Source organism: Procambarus clarkii, chromosome 39 (assembly GCF_040958095.1).
Source record: "Procambarus clarkii isolate CNS0578487 chromosome 39, FALCON_Pclarkii_2.0, whole genome shotgun sequence".
NCBI lineage: Eukaryota > Metazoa > Arthropoda > Malacostraca > Decapoda > Cambaridae > Procambarus > Procambarus clarkii.
In genome coordinates, this window is record NC_091188.1 from 17,382,258 (window position 1) to 17,400,101 (window position 17,844).

Consider the following 17,844-nt stretch of genomic DNA (forward strand, 5'->3'; position numbering starts at 1 on the left):
TACTAAAACAGCATTATTCTTTACTAAAACAGCATTATTCTTTACTAAAACAGCATTATTCTTTACTAAAACAGCATTATTCATTACTAAAACAGCGCTATTCTTTATTAAAACAGCATTATTCTTTACTAAAACAGCATTATTCTTTACTAAAACAGCATTATTCTTTACTAAAACAGCATTATTCTTTACTAAAACAGCGTTATTCTTTACTAAAACAGCATTATTCTTTACTAAGCAGCATTATTCTTTACTAAAACAGCATTATTCTTTACTAAAATCGTGATGGTTCTTCGAGTTAAAATTGATCTGTTCTAAATGTTTTACAAGCGTATTGCGGATCAGTCTCCCTAACAACTTGCAAGAAGGGGAGGGGGGGGGTAGTCACAAGTGATACAGGTCTGTAGTTTAATGGTTTCTCGCTCTTCTCTCAGTTTTGTAGATTTTTACCAAATTAGCCGTTTTCTAGTAGTCAGGAGGTTCTTCAGGTTCTGGAAGGGAATTAATTATTATAGCAAAAGTAGGCTTCAGCTGCCTCTTTTAGTATCCAAGGCGATATTTTGTCTAGTCCCACGGTTTTTGTCACCTACAGTTCCTGTATTCTATTCCTGTATTCCATCCGCAACTACAGGAATTTTACAATACCTGTAGTTGCCTCTTAACTACTTCTGGTATCACTGTTAATTCCGTTAGGCTTTCCTGTGGTATTTCCCGTTCAGTTTGGGTTCTAAGCTCAGGCTCCAGATTGAATACTTCCTTAAGACTTTCTTTAAGATTCTCACATACTTCCTTATCATTTGTTCGGGTATTCTTCCATAGTTATGTCAAGCCTCATAGCGTGATAATTAATTACGTGATAATTCACCGTCGTCTTCGTTAAGAATTGACTGCGGAACAGTGTTGACTGGGACGTTGCCTTGCATACAATGTATTTTTTTTGGGGTTATTAAACCCACTCTGCCGCTCCCCCTAGTATTCTGGCCTATTTGTATATATTGTGATTTTTTCTATTCTGTGTTCAATACATTTCATTTGATTCTTCTCTCGTTTTGGGGTCCCTATACCCTTAAAGGTCATAAAAATCTTTCATCAGCTTCTTTGAGTATGTTTGTCACGTACTCCATCATGTTCTGCGTTAATTTTTTTCTGAGTTCTTTTCCACATTCTAACCCCTCCAGGAATTCGCTCACCTTCTGATGACGCCCCTCTTCTGTATGATGCTTCTGATGACGCCCCTCTTCTGTATGATGCTTCTTACGCTCTCCCCCTTGTTACATCTTTCCTTGGTCTTCATTGTCACTATGTATTCAATGACTAAAGGACAGTGGTCACTGGCTACTGTTGGCCTTTTCGTGATCAACGTTTTCACTGGTCATGTCTTTATGTGTTTGATGACCAGGCCTAACTTAGCTGGTTGGTCATCACCTCTTCTCTTTGTTTTCTTCCATAGATACTCCATCATTAAGTTTCTCTCTACTGCTTCTTCTACAAGCTTCGCTCTCCATGTGTCTTCAAGTTGGATTGATTGTTTCCCAGTCGATTTGGACATGGTTGAAGTCCCGTTTTTTTATTAACACATTTAGGAAAATCTGCATTTGTACAGCTACCCATGACTATATGAAGGGGAGTACAGTGTCAAAAAAACTAGCTACATGATGCTAAAAATCCCCATCACAAAGGATGGTTAGTAATAAAATGGCATGTGATAAGTAGTCTTCACTGGCAAACTCTGGGTGCATTATGAGGATATCATGAACACAGGAGTAAATAAGGCAGCAGTCACACCAAAAGTCCCCATCTCGTAGGATAGTTAGTCATACAGGACTATACTTTCAGAAGCCTGCACTGGAAAATTTTGGGTGACATGAGGATATCCACAAGAACGCAGGAGAGAATAAAGTAACTGCAAAACTCCAGGTACCTCATAGCAATGGGTCTAAATGGTATAAAAATTAGGAATTCGATGATGTAACGTGCGAGATCATGTCCCTGTTCCTGCTCACAGAGTGAGCAGGTGAGTGAGATAACCAGGAGTGATCAGGATTGGAAGATCCGTTACCTGTAGCCACCTACCACAGGTAACGGTAACCCAACCTGATCCTGGCAACCACCGTGTGTTATTAGGAGCTTTGCTTTCAGTCTACGGGCTGTGTCTACCACCCCTTGGATCATGCTCTGTTCGAAATTTTGCAGTCATACCTGCGTCTCATTCTCCAACGTAATTATTCCCAGAATGCAGTTCCTGTAGTTTGCCACCTTCAGTGAAATACCTTCAAACCCATGGACGGTAGAAGTATGGTCTCGCTTCATGCAGTTCGGCATTTAATCCCCGACCGTCCAAGTGGTTGGGCACCACTCCTTTCCCCTGACCCATCCCATATCCTTATACTGATCCCGTCCAGGTGCTATATACAGTCGTAATGGCTTGGCGCTCTCTCCTGATAATTCCCTTCCCTTCTATATTTACTTTGAAAATCCATAATTATCTTGTACGTCGTTATCATGTCTGCCCTATTCCTTCTTTTCTCCGGTGTAGTGTCGCTCCAGTGCCAATAATCTTTCTTAATAGCTCAATGTCCATTGTTTAGAAACTAGTCTTGTTGAATATTTTTGTATCTTTCCTAGTTTTGTTTTGTGCTGCATTAGGAAGTGGTTCGATACTGGGGCAGCATACTCAACAAAAGGTCCCAGAAATGATGTATACAGCTCTCGGAAGGGATCTTTATCCATGTTCCTGAATGCTAACGGGACGTTGGCATGTATGGCATCAATGTGGCCTCGTTATTATGCTGATGTGAGATTCTGGTGTTAGATCTCGAAATTATATCTACTCCTAAGTCTTTCTCGTTTTCAGCAGTTGGAAGTTGCCGTCCCTTCATTCTGTACTGTATTCGAGGTCTCCTTGTTCCATCGCCTATTCTCATAACTTTGTAATTGTCTGGGCTAATGTCTAGTAGCTATTTCTTATACTATGGAGATTGTTTAGGTTAACTTTTAATGTAGTTCAGTCCTCCTCAGTTATGATTCGCCTCATTAGTTTAGCATTAGCAACCTAAACAAACAATGATGAAAATGAGCTTACTTCCGTTGTTAGATAAGTTACATATATATTAGAAACAGGATGGGCCCTAGTACCGACCCATAAGGTACTCTATTCGTTACCTCTCTATTCTGATAGCTTTTCTCATATTATGACTCGTTACTCTCTTTCTGAAAGGTACTCCTCCACCCACTTTAGTACTTTACCCGATACTCCAGTTCGGTTTCCGAGTTTGTACAGGAGTCACCTGTGATGAACAGTGTCAAATGCTTTCTGACAACCCAGGAAATGCAGTCTGACATGATCTCTCTATTTTGTTTAATTGTCGTCTTTTTGTCATAAAACTCCATAGAGTTGGTCAAGCAAGATTTTCCTTTGGTGAATCCATGTTGATGTTTGGAAACAAAATTCATGTGTTCTACATGGTCGACGAGTCTTCTAATGAATAGCCTCCCTAATATCTTACAATGAAAACTTGTGGTTATACTGGTAAGTTGTTCAATGGCGCTTGTTTTCCCCCTTTCTTGTATATAGGTACTACACTTGCCACTTTCCAAGTGTCAGGAAATTTCCCTATTTCTTGAGAGGCTTCGAAGACTATACCAAGGGTTACAGACAGTTCTGCAGCCGCCTATTTTCGGCTCCTTGGTGAGATCTCACCTTCATAAGATCTCACCATTATAAGATCTCACCATCAACACATCCTGCCTCTCTAATTGTTTCTTTACCTCCTCTGTTGTTACTTTTATTTTGAGCAGTATTTCTTCTCGTAACACCAGTTCCATTAGAATTCGAAGATCTGGGGACAGTAGGGTTCTAACTTAAAGACTTTTTAGAAGCTTTTTTTGAGTTCTTCAAACACTTCCTTACCATTCTTTATGTTGCCTCCTCCTCTTTTGGGTAGTTATCACTTGTTAATTTATAAACATCTTCCTCCTCATTTGTAGTTTAAGCTGATCCTTGGACTTGGATGCTGTCTCATTCTTATACCGCTTCTCTGCGAATTCCGCTCTCTTGCATATATGCTGTGGTTCTCGTCTGTTCTGTGCTCCCTGTATTTATTCCAAGCTTTTATGCTTCTCGTTGCAGGCGATGAGTCACCTCCTTTTTTGCCTTCAAGCTTTCTCTTTTAAGCCATGGCAAATGTTTTCTCTTGGCTCATTTGTCCTTTAGAGACGGTACAAATGTTCGTTTAGATTCCTCGCATTGGTTAGTTATGAAGTCCGTCAAGCCTTGTACTGTTTTGTCTCTTACATGTATTTCACATGGTATTCCATCTAAAGGGTTTGAGACTTTCTGGTACTTTCCTCCGTGGAAAGCAAGTGCCCCACTCTCTACTTCTCTTCCTCTAGCCACAACATTCATTACAAGTACATGATCATAGCTTAACACACACACACAAACATACACACACATACAAAGCCCAGTAGGATTTTGAGTTTGGTTCGGCCGAAACGGGCAGTAGGGTTTGCCCGAAACGCTATGCGTACTAGTGGCTTTAGGTATTGTATGTACTACCTCTATCTTTAAATCAAACAGAATGTTTGTACTGTAACTCTGCAACTATGTATGTACTTTTCCTAAATAAATTATTATTATTATTATTATTATTATTATTATTATTATTATTATTTTTATTATTATTATTATTATTATTTAGAATTTGTACACCAGTTGATTGACAGTTGAGAGGCGGGACCAAAGAGACAGAGCTCCACCCTCGCAACCACAACTAGGTGAGTACAACTTGGTGAGTAAACACACACACACACACACACACACACACACACACACACACACACACACACACACACACACACACACACACACACACACACACACACACACTGGTCTGGTAGCTGAGCGGACAGCGCGCTGGACTCGTAATTCTGTAGCCCGGGTTCGATTTCCGGACCAGGCAGAAACAAATGGGTAAAGTTTCTTTCTCGCTGATGCACCTGTTACCTAGCAGTAAATAGATACCCGGGAGTTAGACAGTTGTTACGGAGCTGCTACCTGTGTGTGTGGGTGGGGGGGGGGGGATAGATAGGAGTTCGTAACAGTTGATTGACAGTTGAGACGCGGGCCGAAAGAGCGGAGCTCAATCCCGCAAGCACAACTAGGTGTGTATACACACACACACACACACACACACACACACACACACACACACACACACACACACACACACACACACACACACACACACACACACACACACACACACAAACACACAGTACATGATCATAGCCTGTAGCAAATGTCTGGTAGGTCTGGTCCCTGGGCCTCTGGTAGCCGAGTGGAAAGCGCGCGGGACTCGTAATCTCGTGGCCCGGGTTCGATTTCCGAACTAGGCAGAGACAAATGGGCAGAGTTTCTTTCACCCTGATGCACCTGTTACCTAGCAGTAAATAGGTTTCTGGCAGTTAAACAGCTGTTACGGGCTGCTTCCTGTGTGTGTGTGTGTGTGTGTGTGTGTGTGTGTGTGGGTGTGTGTGTGGGTGTGTGTGTGGGTGTACTCACCTAGTTGTACTCACCAAGTTGTGTTTGCGGGGGTTAAGCTCTGGCTCTTTGGTCCCGCCTCTCAACCGTCAATCAACAGGTGTACAGATTCCTGAGCCTATCGGGCTCTATCATATCTACACTTGAAACTGTGTATGGAGTCAGCCTCCACCACATCACTTCCTAATGCTTTCCATTTGTCAACCACTTTGACACTAAAAAAGTTCTTTCTAATATCTCTGTGGCTCATTTGGGCACTCAGTTTCCACCTGTGTTCACTTGTGCGTGTTCCCCTTGTGTTAAATAGACTGTCTTTATCTACCCTATCAATTCCCTTCAGAATCTTGAATGTGGTGATCATGTCCCCCCCTAACTCTTCTGTCTTCCAGAAGACAGAAGTTAGGGGGAACACCTTCATCCAGAAGGTGTGTGGGTGTGTGTGTGCGTGTGTGGGTGTGTGTGGGTGTGTGTTGAAAAAAATAGTAGTAAGAGTCGATTGAGCAGAGCTCTACCCCCGCAAGCACAACTAGGTGAAACCAACTAGGTGAACACACAGACACACACATTCATACCCAAAAATAAAATATTGTCAATAATCGGTAATCATGTTGTTTGTGTGGTGGTGCCTTCGATTGACTGACCTCCGGGTACACAGCTAGTGTTTATTCAATCAGGTGCTGGAGGCATTTATGTCCGCTGTTGCTTGAAAACTGATCGGTCCCACTCACGCGGCATTCATCGCTCTGACGTCAGCAGCGCTTGACCAATCAGGTATGACTTGCCACTGCTAATAGCACGCCATCTGTACTCATGCGAATCAACTAGATTTATGTTTTGTAGATAGAAATATGGTGTTATCAGTGGCCTAGCCAATTGTACATGGTTTATGGTTGGTAATATGGCGCAATCAGTGGCCAATGACGCCATCAGTGGTCAATAAAAATTAGATATATGACATCAGCTGTGTTCAATCGATATGATATATTCTTCGGTTAGGTTCAGGATGTCTACAGAAGTAAAACTGATCAGAAAGACCTTAAAGTGGATATAGTATGTCGAGGGCGCTTAAAAGAGTCACACCGCGACAACTGAACGACTGACCGTTGAACACCGCGACGACTGAACGACTGACCGTTGAACACGAGGACGACTGAACGACTGACCGTTGAACATCAGGACGACTGAACGACTGAACGTTGAACACCGGAATCTATAATATCCCTGTGCGTTGCCTTCAGCGCTTTCAAATCGCTCAAGTTTAAAATCCTAGATCAAAGAGTCCCTGAAGCCTTCTCTTCGGCTGGATATTTAATCCCAGAATATGATATATTCTGATGTCAATAATGAATGTGGAATTATACATTAGTTCTAGATGATATATATATATATATATATATATATATATATATATATATATATATATATATATATATATATATATATATATATATATATATATATATATATATATGTGTAATATTTATATATATAAATATATTTTAAATTAGAAGAGTACGACAGTTTACTGAAATCAAAGCTAGAAAAAGCCCTCAACCTTTCTCTCAGCGACTCACAGTGGAAACAGGCCTCCCTTCCTGTCAGACTTGAGGGCCTTGGCGTGCGCACAGAAACACAAATTGCTGTACCAGCGTTCCTGTCCTCTTCAGTGGGGTCTGACCACTTGGTGAAGGAAATCCTACCTGAGCACCTAGTTCAACAGGCAGGGGTACATGATCCCAGTTTCATCGACTGTACAACCAAATGGGTCTCTCTCGCAGAACCAGCACCCCCAACCACCGCCTTCTGAAGCCCATAAGCAATCCAGCTGGGATTGCCCCATTGCCGACCAAGAAGCTGCGACTTTGCTAAAAGCTGCGACAATACCACATGACACTGCCCGACTTAGAGCTGTAGCAGCTCCCCATGCCGGTGACTTACTATTAGCAACAAAAATGTCAGCAACCGGCACCCGTCTCACACCGCAGGCCCTCCGAATTGTCGTGGCTCTCCGCCTCGCTGCCCCAATCCACACCGAATACAGGTATATTTGCGGCGAGGCAGAGGCCGACAGGTACGAACGGCATGGCCTTCTCTGCCAAAGGACAGAAAGATTGCATGCAAGACACAGCGAGGTTAAGGACATTATTAAGAGAAGCCTTACCACAGCCGGTTGTCCAGCAGAGAGAGAGCCCCGTTACCTAATGTCCCGCAACTCTGATGAGCCTGTCGGTCGCCCAGACGGAATCACGGTGAACCCCTGGAAGAATGGTAGACAGTTGGTGTGGGACTACACTTGCGTTTAACTTTAGCCAACACCTATGTTAACTTCAGAGCTACTCAAGCAGGAGGTGCTGCCAATCACCGGGAAGCAGCCAAGTCACGTAAATACAGAGACCTTGAGCACCACTACAATTTTGTCCCCATTGCCTCAGAGACACTTGGTGCCTGGGGTAAAAGGGCTGCTAGTTTTTTGAAGGAGTTGGGTCCAAGCAAATTGAAACAACTAGAGACCCTAGAACTGCCAGTATTCTCTTTCAGCGCCTAAGTGTGGCGATCCAGAGAGGAAATGCTCACTGTATCCATGGTACCTGCCCGCCATCTGAGGAGCTGGAGGAGCTCTACAACTTGTGAAAAGTAGCATTGTACCCTGCGTGTAACCAATGTTGTAATCATTTTTTTGCAATGTAATTTTCAAATAAAGTTAGATATATATACACATATACCAAAAGAATAGGGGTGGTAGGAGAAGAAAATATCAAAGTGTTCAGTGAGGATCCACAAGGTCTTCTCTGAGTACTCTGTATTTTTTTCTCCGAGGCTATGGGTCCCTACACTTGCACTAGAGGTGTTACCCCTTCTAGGTTTAAAAAAAAATATATAATATATATATTAGTATATTTTGGGAGCAGTTTTTCTTATACACATGTGTTGTTGAATATGACCGATAGGGTAAGGTTAATAATTCTAACACGATTTTTCTCAATATTTCTTACGTTCATCTTCACTATCGAGGATAATTGATTAATTAGCTCTCCAAAATTTATTCTTTATTTCTGGTCTGATGCCTGAACGCGTTTCGTAATGCTTATTACATTTTCAAAGAATTAGTTTACAAATAAAATACATCATACTTATATTCGTTTTTGGTGAGGTTATATGGCACAAACGTTTTGGGTGAGGTGACAGAGCATATGCCAGAACACGAAACAATGGGTATAAATTGGGTATGAAAACATAAGAATGGAAGTAACTGCAGAAGGCCTATTGACCCATACTTTGTCTTGATTCCTCAATCTTGGATCGGGATCTTGAAGTGGGTAGAATATAGTTGTGCATTAATTGGCTGTTGATTGCTGGTGTTGACTTTTTGATGTGTAGTGCCTCGCTGATGTCGAGCCTCGTGCTATCGCTGTATTTATCGATGATTTCTGTGTTGCTTGTTAAGATTTCTCTGGGGATGGTCTGGTTGTGAGAAGAGATTATATGTTCCATAATGGAGCCCTGTTGTTTGTGCATAGTTAATCGCCTGGAAAGAGACGTTGTTTTCTTGCCAATATATTGAGTTCTTTGAGACTTACAGTCCCCAAGTGGGCATTTAAAGGCATCGACAATGTTGGTTTCCTTCAGGGCGTTCTGGTTGGTGTCAGACACCAAATATGGTGATAAGGCACAAACAGAACGCCCTGAAGGAAACTAACGTCGTCTATGCCTTCACATGCTTCACAGCCAACAATATTCTATATTCTATATATAATGCACAACTATATTCTACTCACTTCAAGACCCCGAACCAACATAGAAGCAGCAACAGGAATTATGGGCCAATAAGCCTTCTGCAGTTACTTCCATTCTTATGTTTTCATACCCAATTTATACCCATTGTTTCGTGTTCTGTCTTCTGTTTCACCTCACCCAAAACTTTTGTGCCATATCACCTCACCCAAAACGAGTATAAGTATGATATATTTTATGTGTAAACTAAGTCTTTGAAAATGTAACAAGCATTACGAAACCCGTTCAGGCGTCAGACCAGAAATAAGGAATGAACTTTGGAGAGTTAATTTGTCAATTACCTTCGACAGTGATGAAGAACGTAAGAAATATTGAGAAGAATCGTGTTAGAATTATTAACCTTACCCTTTCGGTCAAATTCACCAACACATGTATTCAAGAAAAACTGCTCCCAAAATATACTAATATATATATTATATAATTATTTTTTAAACCTAGAAGGGGTAACACCTCTAGTGCAAGTGTAGGGACCCATAGCCTCGGAGAAGAAAATAAAGAGTACTCAGAGAAGACCTTGTGGATCCTCACTGAACACTTTGATATTTTCTTCTCCTACCACCCCTATTCTTTTGGTATGTGTGTATATATATCTAACTTTATTTGAAAATTTCATTTCACAAAAATGGTTTCGTGTTAGAATTATTAATCTTACCTTTTCGGTCATTTTCAACAAAATGTATATAATATATATAGATATATTCAGGGACTCCTAAAGCTCTTCTAATGTTGTTCGTTGCTTCACATTCCTTGGGCTAGTGAAGCCTTTCTGTGATTGTTTAGCAGAAGATGCATTCCCAGTCTCTGGATTCACCAATTTCCCCATTCTATCTGTAACCTAGACGTAGTCTACATGATCGAACTGATATTTCCCTGTGGATTCCTTTCGGGATATCTAACCTGTCTAACCTGGTGGCTTGAAGATACAATATTGCAAAAGGCGAACCTTGTGCTACTGTTTGTTGTAGATGGGCTTACTTGAGGTGTGCGAGTATTTTGACTAGACAAGATTGATTGATTGATGAAGATTAAGCCACCCTAAGAGGTGGTACGGGCATGAATAGCCCGTAGGTGGTAGATTTTTTTTTAGAGTGAATGCGATCTTTGGTCGTGAAAAGATATACTGCGTGCTGAGCTCATATTTAAATCGTCAGTCCTTATTATGTGGTTGCTATCGAGGGAAGGGATACTGCTCGACAGTATTTGTGAGGGTGTCCAGCTGCTGGACACCTTTTTTTTTGACCATACGAGTGGCAGTGTTGAAGGATTCATGGTGGTTACTGCAAGATTCAGAGAGACCAGAGGAGACAGGAGTAGTTGTTGTGGTTTTAGATTCAGCTACTAGGAACAAAAAGTCTCTAGTAGCACGGGCTATGGTGATCCCGTAGTTGACCTACCTGGCACAGGAGTGGGGCTGTAACTTCTTTTGGTGACAAGAGTTGTTGTTGTTTTAGATTTAGCTAATCAGAACGATATGTCCATGTAGCACGGACTATAGTGAGTCCGTAATTGAGTTCTGTTATTCGCGATAACCTTGTTACTGTGATATTTATGTCAAAGTTATAATTTGAGGTGGGGTTTCCTTTTTTTCCCCGGTTTCTTCTTCGCTTCTGTTTTAGCACACTGGTTTTAGTCTTGTTTTAATAATAATATTTTGGTGGCGGATATAAATGCGCGGTGTTCACTAGTGTGTCCCATTCTTCAGCTATTGTTCTAATCATTGTAGTCGCTGTTGGTTTTGCATCTAATGCAGCTGCTCTCGTTGGGTTAATGTTGAGTTTGATGCACAGGGCTTCAGTTGCTTCACATTCTAGTAAGGAATGAATGTTGTTGTTGGTTTAGAATTAGTTATTCAGAACGAAATGTTCATTAATTAAGACCGGACTATAGTGATCCCCATACTAAGAAATGGATTGATGATTGGTGTTGCTTAAGCCATCCAAGAGGTGATTCAGGCATGAATAGTCCATGAAAAAAAGGAATGGAGAGACCATATCGGATTTATACTGTTCGGAGGTCATGTACAAACAAATAGGTGATGGATGAGGAGTAAAGTTAAGAGGCTGTTGTTGTTGTTCAGATTCAGCTACTTGTATTTCCATGTAGCACGGACCATAGTGAGTCCGTGCTACAGTGAGACCTAAATAGGAAGGAGCATAGGTCAATAACCTTAACGAATAAAGATTAGTGACGTGTAGTGGCCATGGCGTTTTTGGACAGTGACACCATCGCTGGCATCTTCACGTTACTGTCTTCTTCTCACTCTCATGGTGGCTAGAGTGAATGGCCCCATAATATGAGTATTTATTTTGTTCGACTTTTATGTGAAGGGCTTCAATTTGTAATCATCTTACATCTTGGGTTTTGTCTAATATGCAAGTGTTTTGATTCGTCATTTGTCTTTTTAGGGTGATGTCATGGGCTTCTCTCCTTTGAGTTTTAGGAGCACCTTAATGAACATGACAGGTAAAATGCCTCGTGAGCTTGGTAGACGTCATACCTATGTATTTACATTGAAGGTTACATCCTTCAAGGGGGGGGGGGGACAGGTGTAGATATATCCCACGTTCGACTGTTGTAAAAGGTTCCCAGTTGGCTTCGGACTTTTTTAATGAGGACGTCAGTGGTTTTCATTCATTTATAGTATATGATGATGTTTATGTTTTGTTGAGTGGTAAAAAGCACAACCCTTATTCACAAAATAGCGGTCTGCATACACATTAAAGTTTGTAAGATCGAAATGGTTATTTAACAACAAGTCATTATTATAAGGCTATGGCTGTCAAGTAACAATAGATACAAATAACAAGACATTGCAAAACAAGGTAAGGTAATTATCCGGATAATGCAAAATAAGTCTGCCATTAAATCAGGCGCATGTAATTCTGAGTTCATTGTAACAATAGGTAAGACTTAAAAATCTGTGAAGCTTGATATATCACCATTAGTCTGAATGCTAAGCAGACAAGATCTTCCATGTAAATTTCAGATCAAGAGATATTTCGAGACTGCAATGAAGAGAAAGAAAACAGGATAAAAAAACCTTGAATTAAAGGTTACATTAAACTCTCTTCCAGATTTCTCACAAATTCTCATGGCTCGACTAATGATGGGAGGAATGACATACCTAGATTATTGTGTCTGTAAACAAATAATCACATGCATTTTGTATTTAACAATCATTCACAACCACCTGAATTATTGTTCAATTACCGTGCACAGGTAGAACATTTAATGAATGGGCTCTACAGTAATTACGAGTGGGATTTACAGATGATGATCATATGATGTTGTAAATGAAACATAAATTCAAAGAAGCTGTTGTGGATGTTCTGGTTTCAGTATTCCCTTAACCTCAAGAAGAAATGTTATTGATGTTGAGAGAAACGTGCGTCAGCAATGGAATAGATAATTAGTCGCCACATCATCATACTTTCAGATGATACTAGGATTTATTGTAAAATGGGAAGTGAAGATTATATTGAGGCATTACAAATATAAACTCCACAAATGGTCACAAGACTGGCAAATGCTATTTTAATGTCGATAAATACAAGGCCTTGTATGTGGGGCATAACAATCCACGTCAAAACTTCAAAATTAACAGCATTACCTTGCAGCTGATTGATGAAGAAAGGAATCTTCGAATCAGGATCCACCATTCACTGAAAGTTGCACAACAAGTGGGAGAGGCAGTAAAAAAACTAACCAGCGTTAAGAATAATTAAGCGTACCTTTGACTTTAAGGAAAATAAGGTAGTCATTCTGTTGTAAAAGTTTCTTGGATTATTGCATCCAGGCATAGAGACCTCATCTTCAGAAAGACAGCTTCATTGGAGAAGTTCAACACCGGGCAACAAAAATAATTCCAGAACTAAGTCAACTCTCATACAAGTACAAGTAAATGTCAATTCTCAGACAGGGCTAACAACACTGCAAACCAGACATGGTTTGTGTGGTTAAAACAGACAGACAGGCAGGCAGGCTGAACTCATCAAAATATTCAAAATACTTAACAATTTGAAAGATGTTGATCCGGACAACTTTTTCCAAAAGTCAAAAGCAATGTATAGAAGGAGCAACGGTTTCAAGTTCAACAAGCAAAGGTGTAGGACTGAAAACCTAAAAAATGCTTTTTCACCCACAGGGTTATAAACCCATGGAACTGCATACCCGCCAAAGCCGTAACTGCCAAAACTCTGCTGAGCTTTAAAATCCAGCTTGACAAAATCACGAGGACAAATGGCTTGACCTTTGACAGGCCACCGGCTTCCAGTCTTCATCGGGGACACTTGAGTGTTACTGGATCTCAGATTAAATTAAATTATATTGTCCGCGGCTAGAGGCAAAACGTGTTGGGATAGTCATGTTAAACTTTGTAAGACTAATTGTGATTGTATGGGGAGTCTCACAAGGGTCTGGCTCATTGCGCCCCTAGAAGGAAAGGGGTGTCAGAGGGGGAGGGGTAGTATCAGCGGGCGGGGGGGGGGGGGTAGTATCAGCGGGCGGGGGGGGGGGGGTAGTATCAGCGGGCGGGGGGGGGGGGGTGACAGCGTGGGAAGGGGGCGTATGAAATGTGACTCCGAAGGTCCGTAGAGTTTGGAATTCGTTTAATATGTATTAGTGTATTCAGATTTTGACTTACAAAACGGATTTTCAGGTGCTGATTTGCATTTTGGGCGCAACCTTTTGGTTAAAGTGAGAGGGGTGGGGGGAGGACGGGAAGGGTGGGTGTGTGTGTGTGTGATTGAAAGGAACAGGTGGAGGGACTAGTGAGACGGGATGACGGGGATAGGGAAAGACAGGGAGGGGTGGGATTGAAGGGAGACGGGAGAGTGTGTGTGTGTTTGTGTATGAGTAGAACCGCAGAGGGTATTTGTGGAAGAGTGGGGGGGGGGTTAGTGGAAAGGTGGGGAGAAGAGAGGTAGAGTATACATGGAAGAGGATAGGCAGGGATAGTGTGGGAGGAGACGGGCCAAGGAAGATACCAGAAGGATGTACGTCTCTGACGGTGAGATGGGGTGGGAGTTCGTGTGGAGGAGAGGTGGGTAGATTGAATGCTGGGAGAGACAGTGAGGGTGAGTACCGGGAAAGACTAACAGGAGTGTGTGTACTGGGAGAGATGAGAAGGGTGAATGATTGAAGAGATTTGGAGTGTATGTGTGCTGGTAGGAAAAGAAATGGTGTGTGTGTGTGTGCTGGGAGGGGAAAGGCAGGGTGTTTGTGTGTGCTGGGGGGGCGGCAAGGTGTGTGTGTGTGTGAGTGCTGGGAGTGACAGGCAGGATGAGTGTGTGTGTGTGCTGGGAGTGACAGGCAGGGTGTGTGTGTGTGTGCTGGGAGTGACAGGCAGGATGTGTGTGTGTGTGTGTGCTGGGAGTGACAGGCAGGATGTGTGTGTGTGTGTGTGTACTGGGAGTGACAGGCAGGATGTGTGTGTGTGTGTGCTGGGAGTGACAGGCAGGATGTGTGTGTGTGTGCTGGGAGTGACAGGCAGGGTGTGTGTGTGTGTGTGTGTGTGCTGGGAGTGACAGGCAGGATGTGTGTGTGTGTGTGCTGGGAGTGACAGGCAGGATGTGTGTGTGTGTGTGCTGGGAGTGACAGGCAGGATGTGTGTGTGTGTGTGTGTGTGCTGGGAGTGACAGGCAGGGTGTGTGTGTGTGTGTGTGTGTGTGTGTGTGTGTGCTGGGAGTGACAGGCAGGGTGTGTGTGTGTGTGTGCTGGGAGTGACAGGCAGGATGTGTGTGTGTGTGCTGGGAGTGACAGGCAGGATGTGTGTCTGTGTGCTGGGAGGGACAGGCAGGGTGTGTGTGTGTGTGTGTGTGTGTGTGTGTGCTGGGAGTGACAGGCAGGATGTGTGTGTGTGTGTGCTGGGAGGGACAGGCAGGGGGTGTGCGTGTGTGTGTGTGTGTGTGCTGGGAGTGACAGGCAGGATGTGTGTGTGTGTGTGTGTGCTGGGAGGGACAGGCAGGGGGTGTGCGTGTGTGTGTGTGTGTGTGTGTGTGTGTGTGTGTGTGTGTGTGTGTGTGTGTGTGTGTGTGTGTGTGTGCTGGGAGGGACAGGCAGGGTGTGTGTCTGTGTGCTGGGAGGGGACAGACAGGGCATTTGAGCTTAAAGAGACGGAAATGGTGAATACTAGGAGAGGTGGAAAGGGTGTGTTCTGGGAAGGTAGGGGATGGAAGGGATGTGATGTTCATGTGTGCTGGGAAACAAATGAGGGATGTGTTAAGGAACGCGAGGAGGGAAAGAAAATGGCGTTAACATGCTCACAGTACTCATTTAGTTGTGCTTGCGTGAGTTGAGTTTCGGTTCTTTGGTCCTGCCTTACAAATCAATCAACTGGTGTACAGTTTCCTGAGCCTATTGGGCTCTATCGTATCTACATTTGTAAAGGTGTATGGAGTCTGCCTCCACACATCACTGCCTAGTGCATTCCAATTGTTAACAATCCAGTCACTGAAAAAATTATAATGTTTCTGTGGCTCATTTGGGTACTAAGCTTCCACCTATGTTCCCTACTTCGTGTTCCACCCATGCTAAATAGTTTGTCTTTATCCACCCCGTCAATTCACTGACAATTTTGATGATGATGATGATGATAATGTCTCCTAAGCTCTTCTTTCTTCCAGTGACGTAAGGTTTAATTCCCAATATAGTCCCTCCTCGTAGCTCATACCTCTCAGCTCTACAACTAGTCTTGAGATATACCTCTGAATCTTCTCTAACTTTTTCTTTAGTTTACCTCTGTATGAACTCCAAGCTGGAACTGCATTCTCCAGGATTGGTCTGACATATGTGGTATACAAGATTCTGAATGATTCTTTACTTACGTTTCTAAAAGCAGATCTTATGTTGGCCAGTCTGGAATGCGCAGCTGATTATATCCTTTTGATAGGGGGCTTCTGGAGACAGGTTCGGTGTGATATCAACCTCCATATCTTTCTCTCTACTTGACTCTACAAGGATTTCACCTCCCAGTTGGTACCGCATTTTGGTCTCCAACAAATTACCTGCACCTCCAACAAATGCATCGTGTTGAATGCATGTTGGTACCTGCATCCTCCAACAAATTACATTACTTTACACTTGAGATCAACTTTAGTAGCCACGTTTGTCCAAGTCGAACTGTAGTCTCTGTCTATCTTCCTGCGTCTAGATTTCTCTCATAATTTTTGCATCCACAGGAAGCAAGACTCTTTGAAGATCGTTTACATATATCATAAACAGGATTGGTCAAAGTAAAGAGCTCTGTGGGATTCGCTGGTGACATCTCATTACTCTGAGGTCTTCTCCCTCACAATAACTCGCGGGTTTCTGTTGCATAGATAGTCCTTTATTCACTAGAGCATCTTACCCGTTATTCCTGCCTGTTTCTGCCACTATTGTGCCAGCCTCTTGAGGAATACTGTGTCAATGGTTTTCTGACAGGCTAAGAAATTGCACTCTGCCCACGTTTCTCTTTCATGTTAAATTTTTGCTGCCTGGATATTGATGAAGATAGCGAGTTTTGAAGATAAGTATTGCAAGGAGTAAGACGGAGAAAATGTGTGTGAAGTGAGACCGAAAATTTGGCGCGAAGTGAGACAGAGAGAATGTGTGAAAAGTTAGACAGAGAGGATGTGAATAAAGAGAGAGAGAGAGAGAGAGAGAGAGAGAGAGAGAGAGAGAGAGAGAGGGAGGCTGTGTGTAAGGATATATGGCAAGAGTGAGTGGGGGAGACTTGGTTACTGGATCTCCCCGGGCACCGCCGGGTGTATAGTAAACTGTATAATAAATGAAAACAAAGCCGGAGATGTTGGCTGTGATGTTGATGGTAGTGATGTTGGGTGTGATGTTGATGGTAATGTTAGCTGTGATGTTGATAAGGATATTGGCTGTGATGTTGATGGTGATGTTGGCTGTGACGTTAATGGTGGTGATTTTGGCTGTGATGTTAGTGATGTTGGCTGTGATATTAATGATGATGATGTTGGCTGTGACGTTAATGGTGGTGATGTTGGCTGTGACGTTAATGGTGGTGATGTTGTCTGTGATGTTAATGGTGGTCATGTTGACTGATGTTAATGGTGGTCATGTTTGCTGTGATGTTAGTGGTGGTGATGTTGGCTGTGATGTTAATGATGTTGATGCTAGATGTGATATTGATGATGGTGATGATCGTTCGCTGTGATGTTAAAGATGGTGATTTTGGCTCTGATGTTAATGATGGTGATTTTGGCTCTGATGTTGGTGGTGAAGTTGACTGTGATGATCGTGGTGGTGTTGTTAGCTGTGATGTTGTCCATGATGATTATAATGAAGTCGTTTGTGATGTTATTGGTGATGTTGGCTGTGATATTGGCGGTGATTTTGGTGGTGATGTTGGCTCTGATGGTGATGGTGATGTTGACTGTGATGTTGATGGTTGTGATGTTGATGGTGGTGATGTTGGCTCTGATGTTAATGGTGGTGATGTTGGCTGTGATGTTGATGGTGGTGATGTTGACTGTGATGTTGATGGTGGTGATGCTTGTGGT

The 17,844-nt window shown here is 42.5% G+C and overlaps 1 protein-coding gene across 1 annotated transcript in view; it reads right to left on the reverse strand.

Moving 5' to 3' along the window:
- Nucleotides 1-17,377, reverse strand: part of LOC138372574 (uncharacterized) — an 18,406-nt gene extending 1,029 nt beyond the window's left edge. Inside the window, exons 1-2 of the mRNA XM_069338055.1 lie at nucleotides 17,049-17,377; nucleotides 16,005-16,189 (exon numbers count right to left, since the gene is read on the reverse strand). Of these exons, the coding sequence (XP_069194156.1) occupies nucleotides 16,005-16,189; nucleotides 17,049-17,377 (514 nt within the window). The remainder of the gene's footprint in view (nucleotides 1-16,004; nucleotides 16,190-17,048) is intronic.
- Nucleotides 17,378-17,844: the final 467 nt, after the last annotated feature.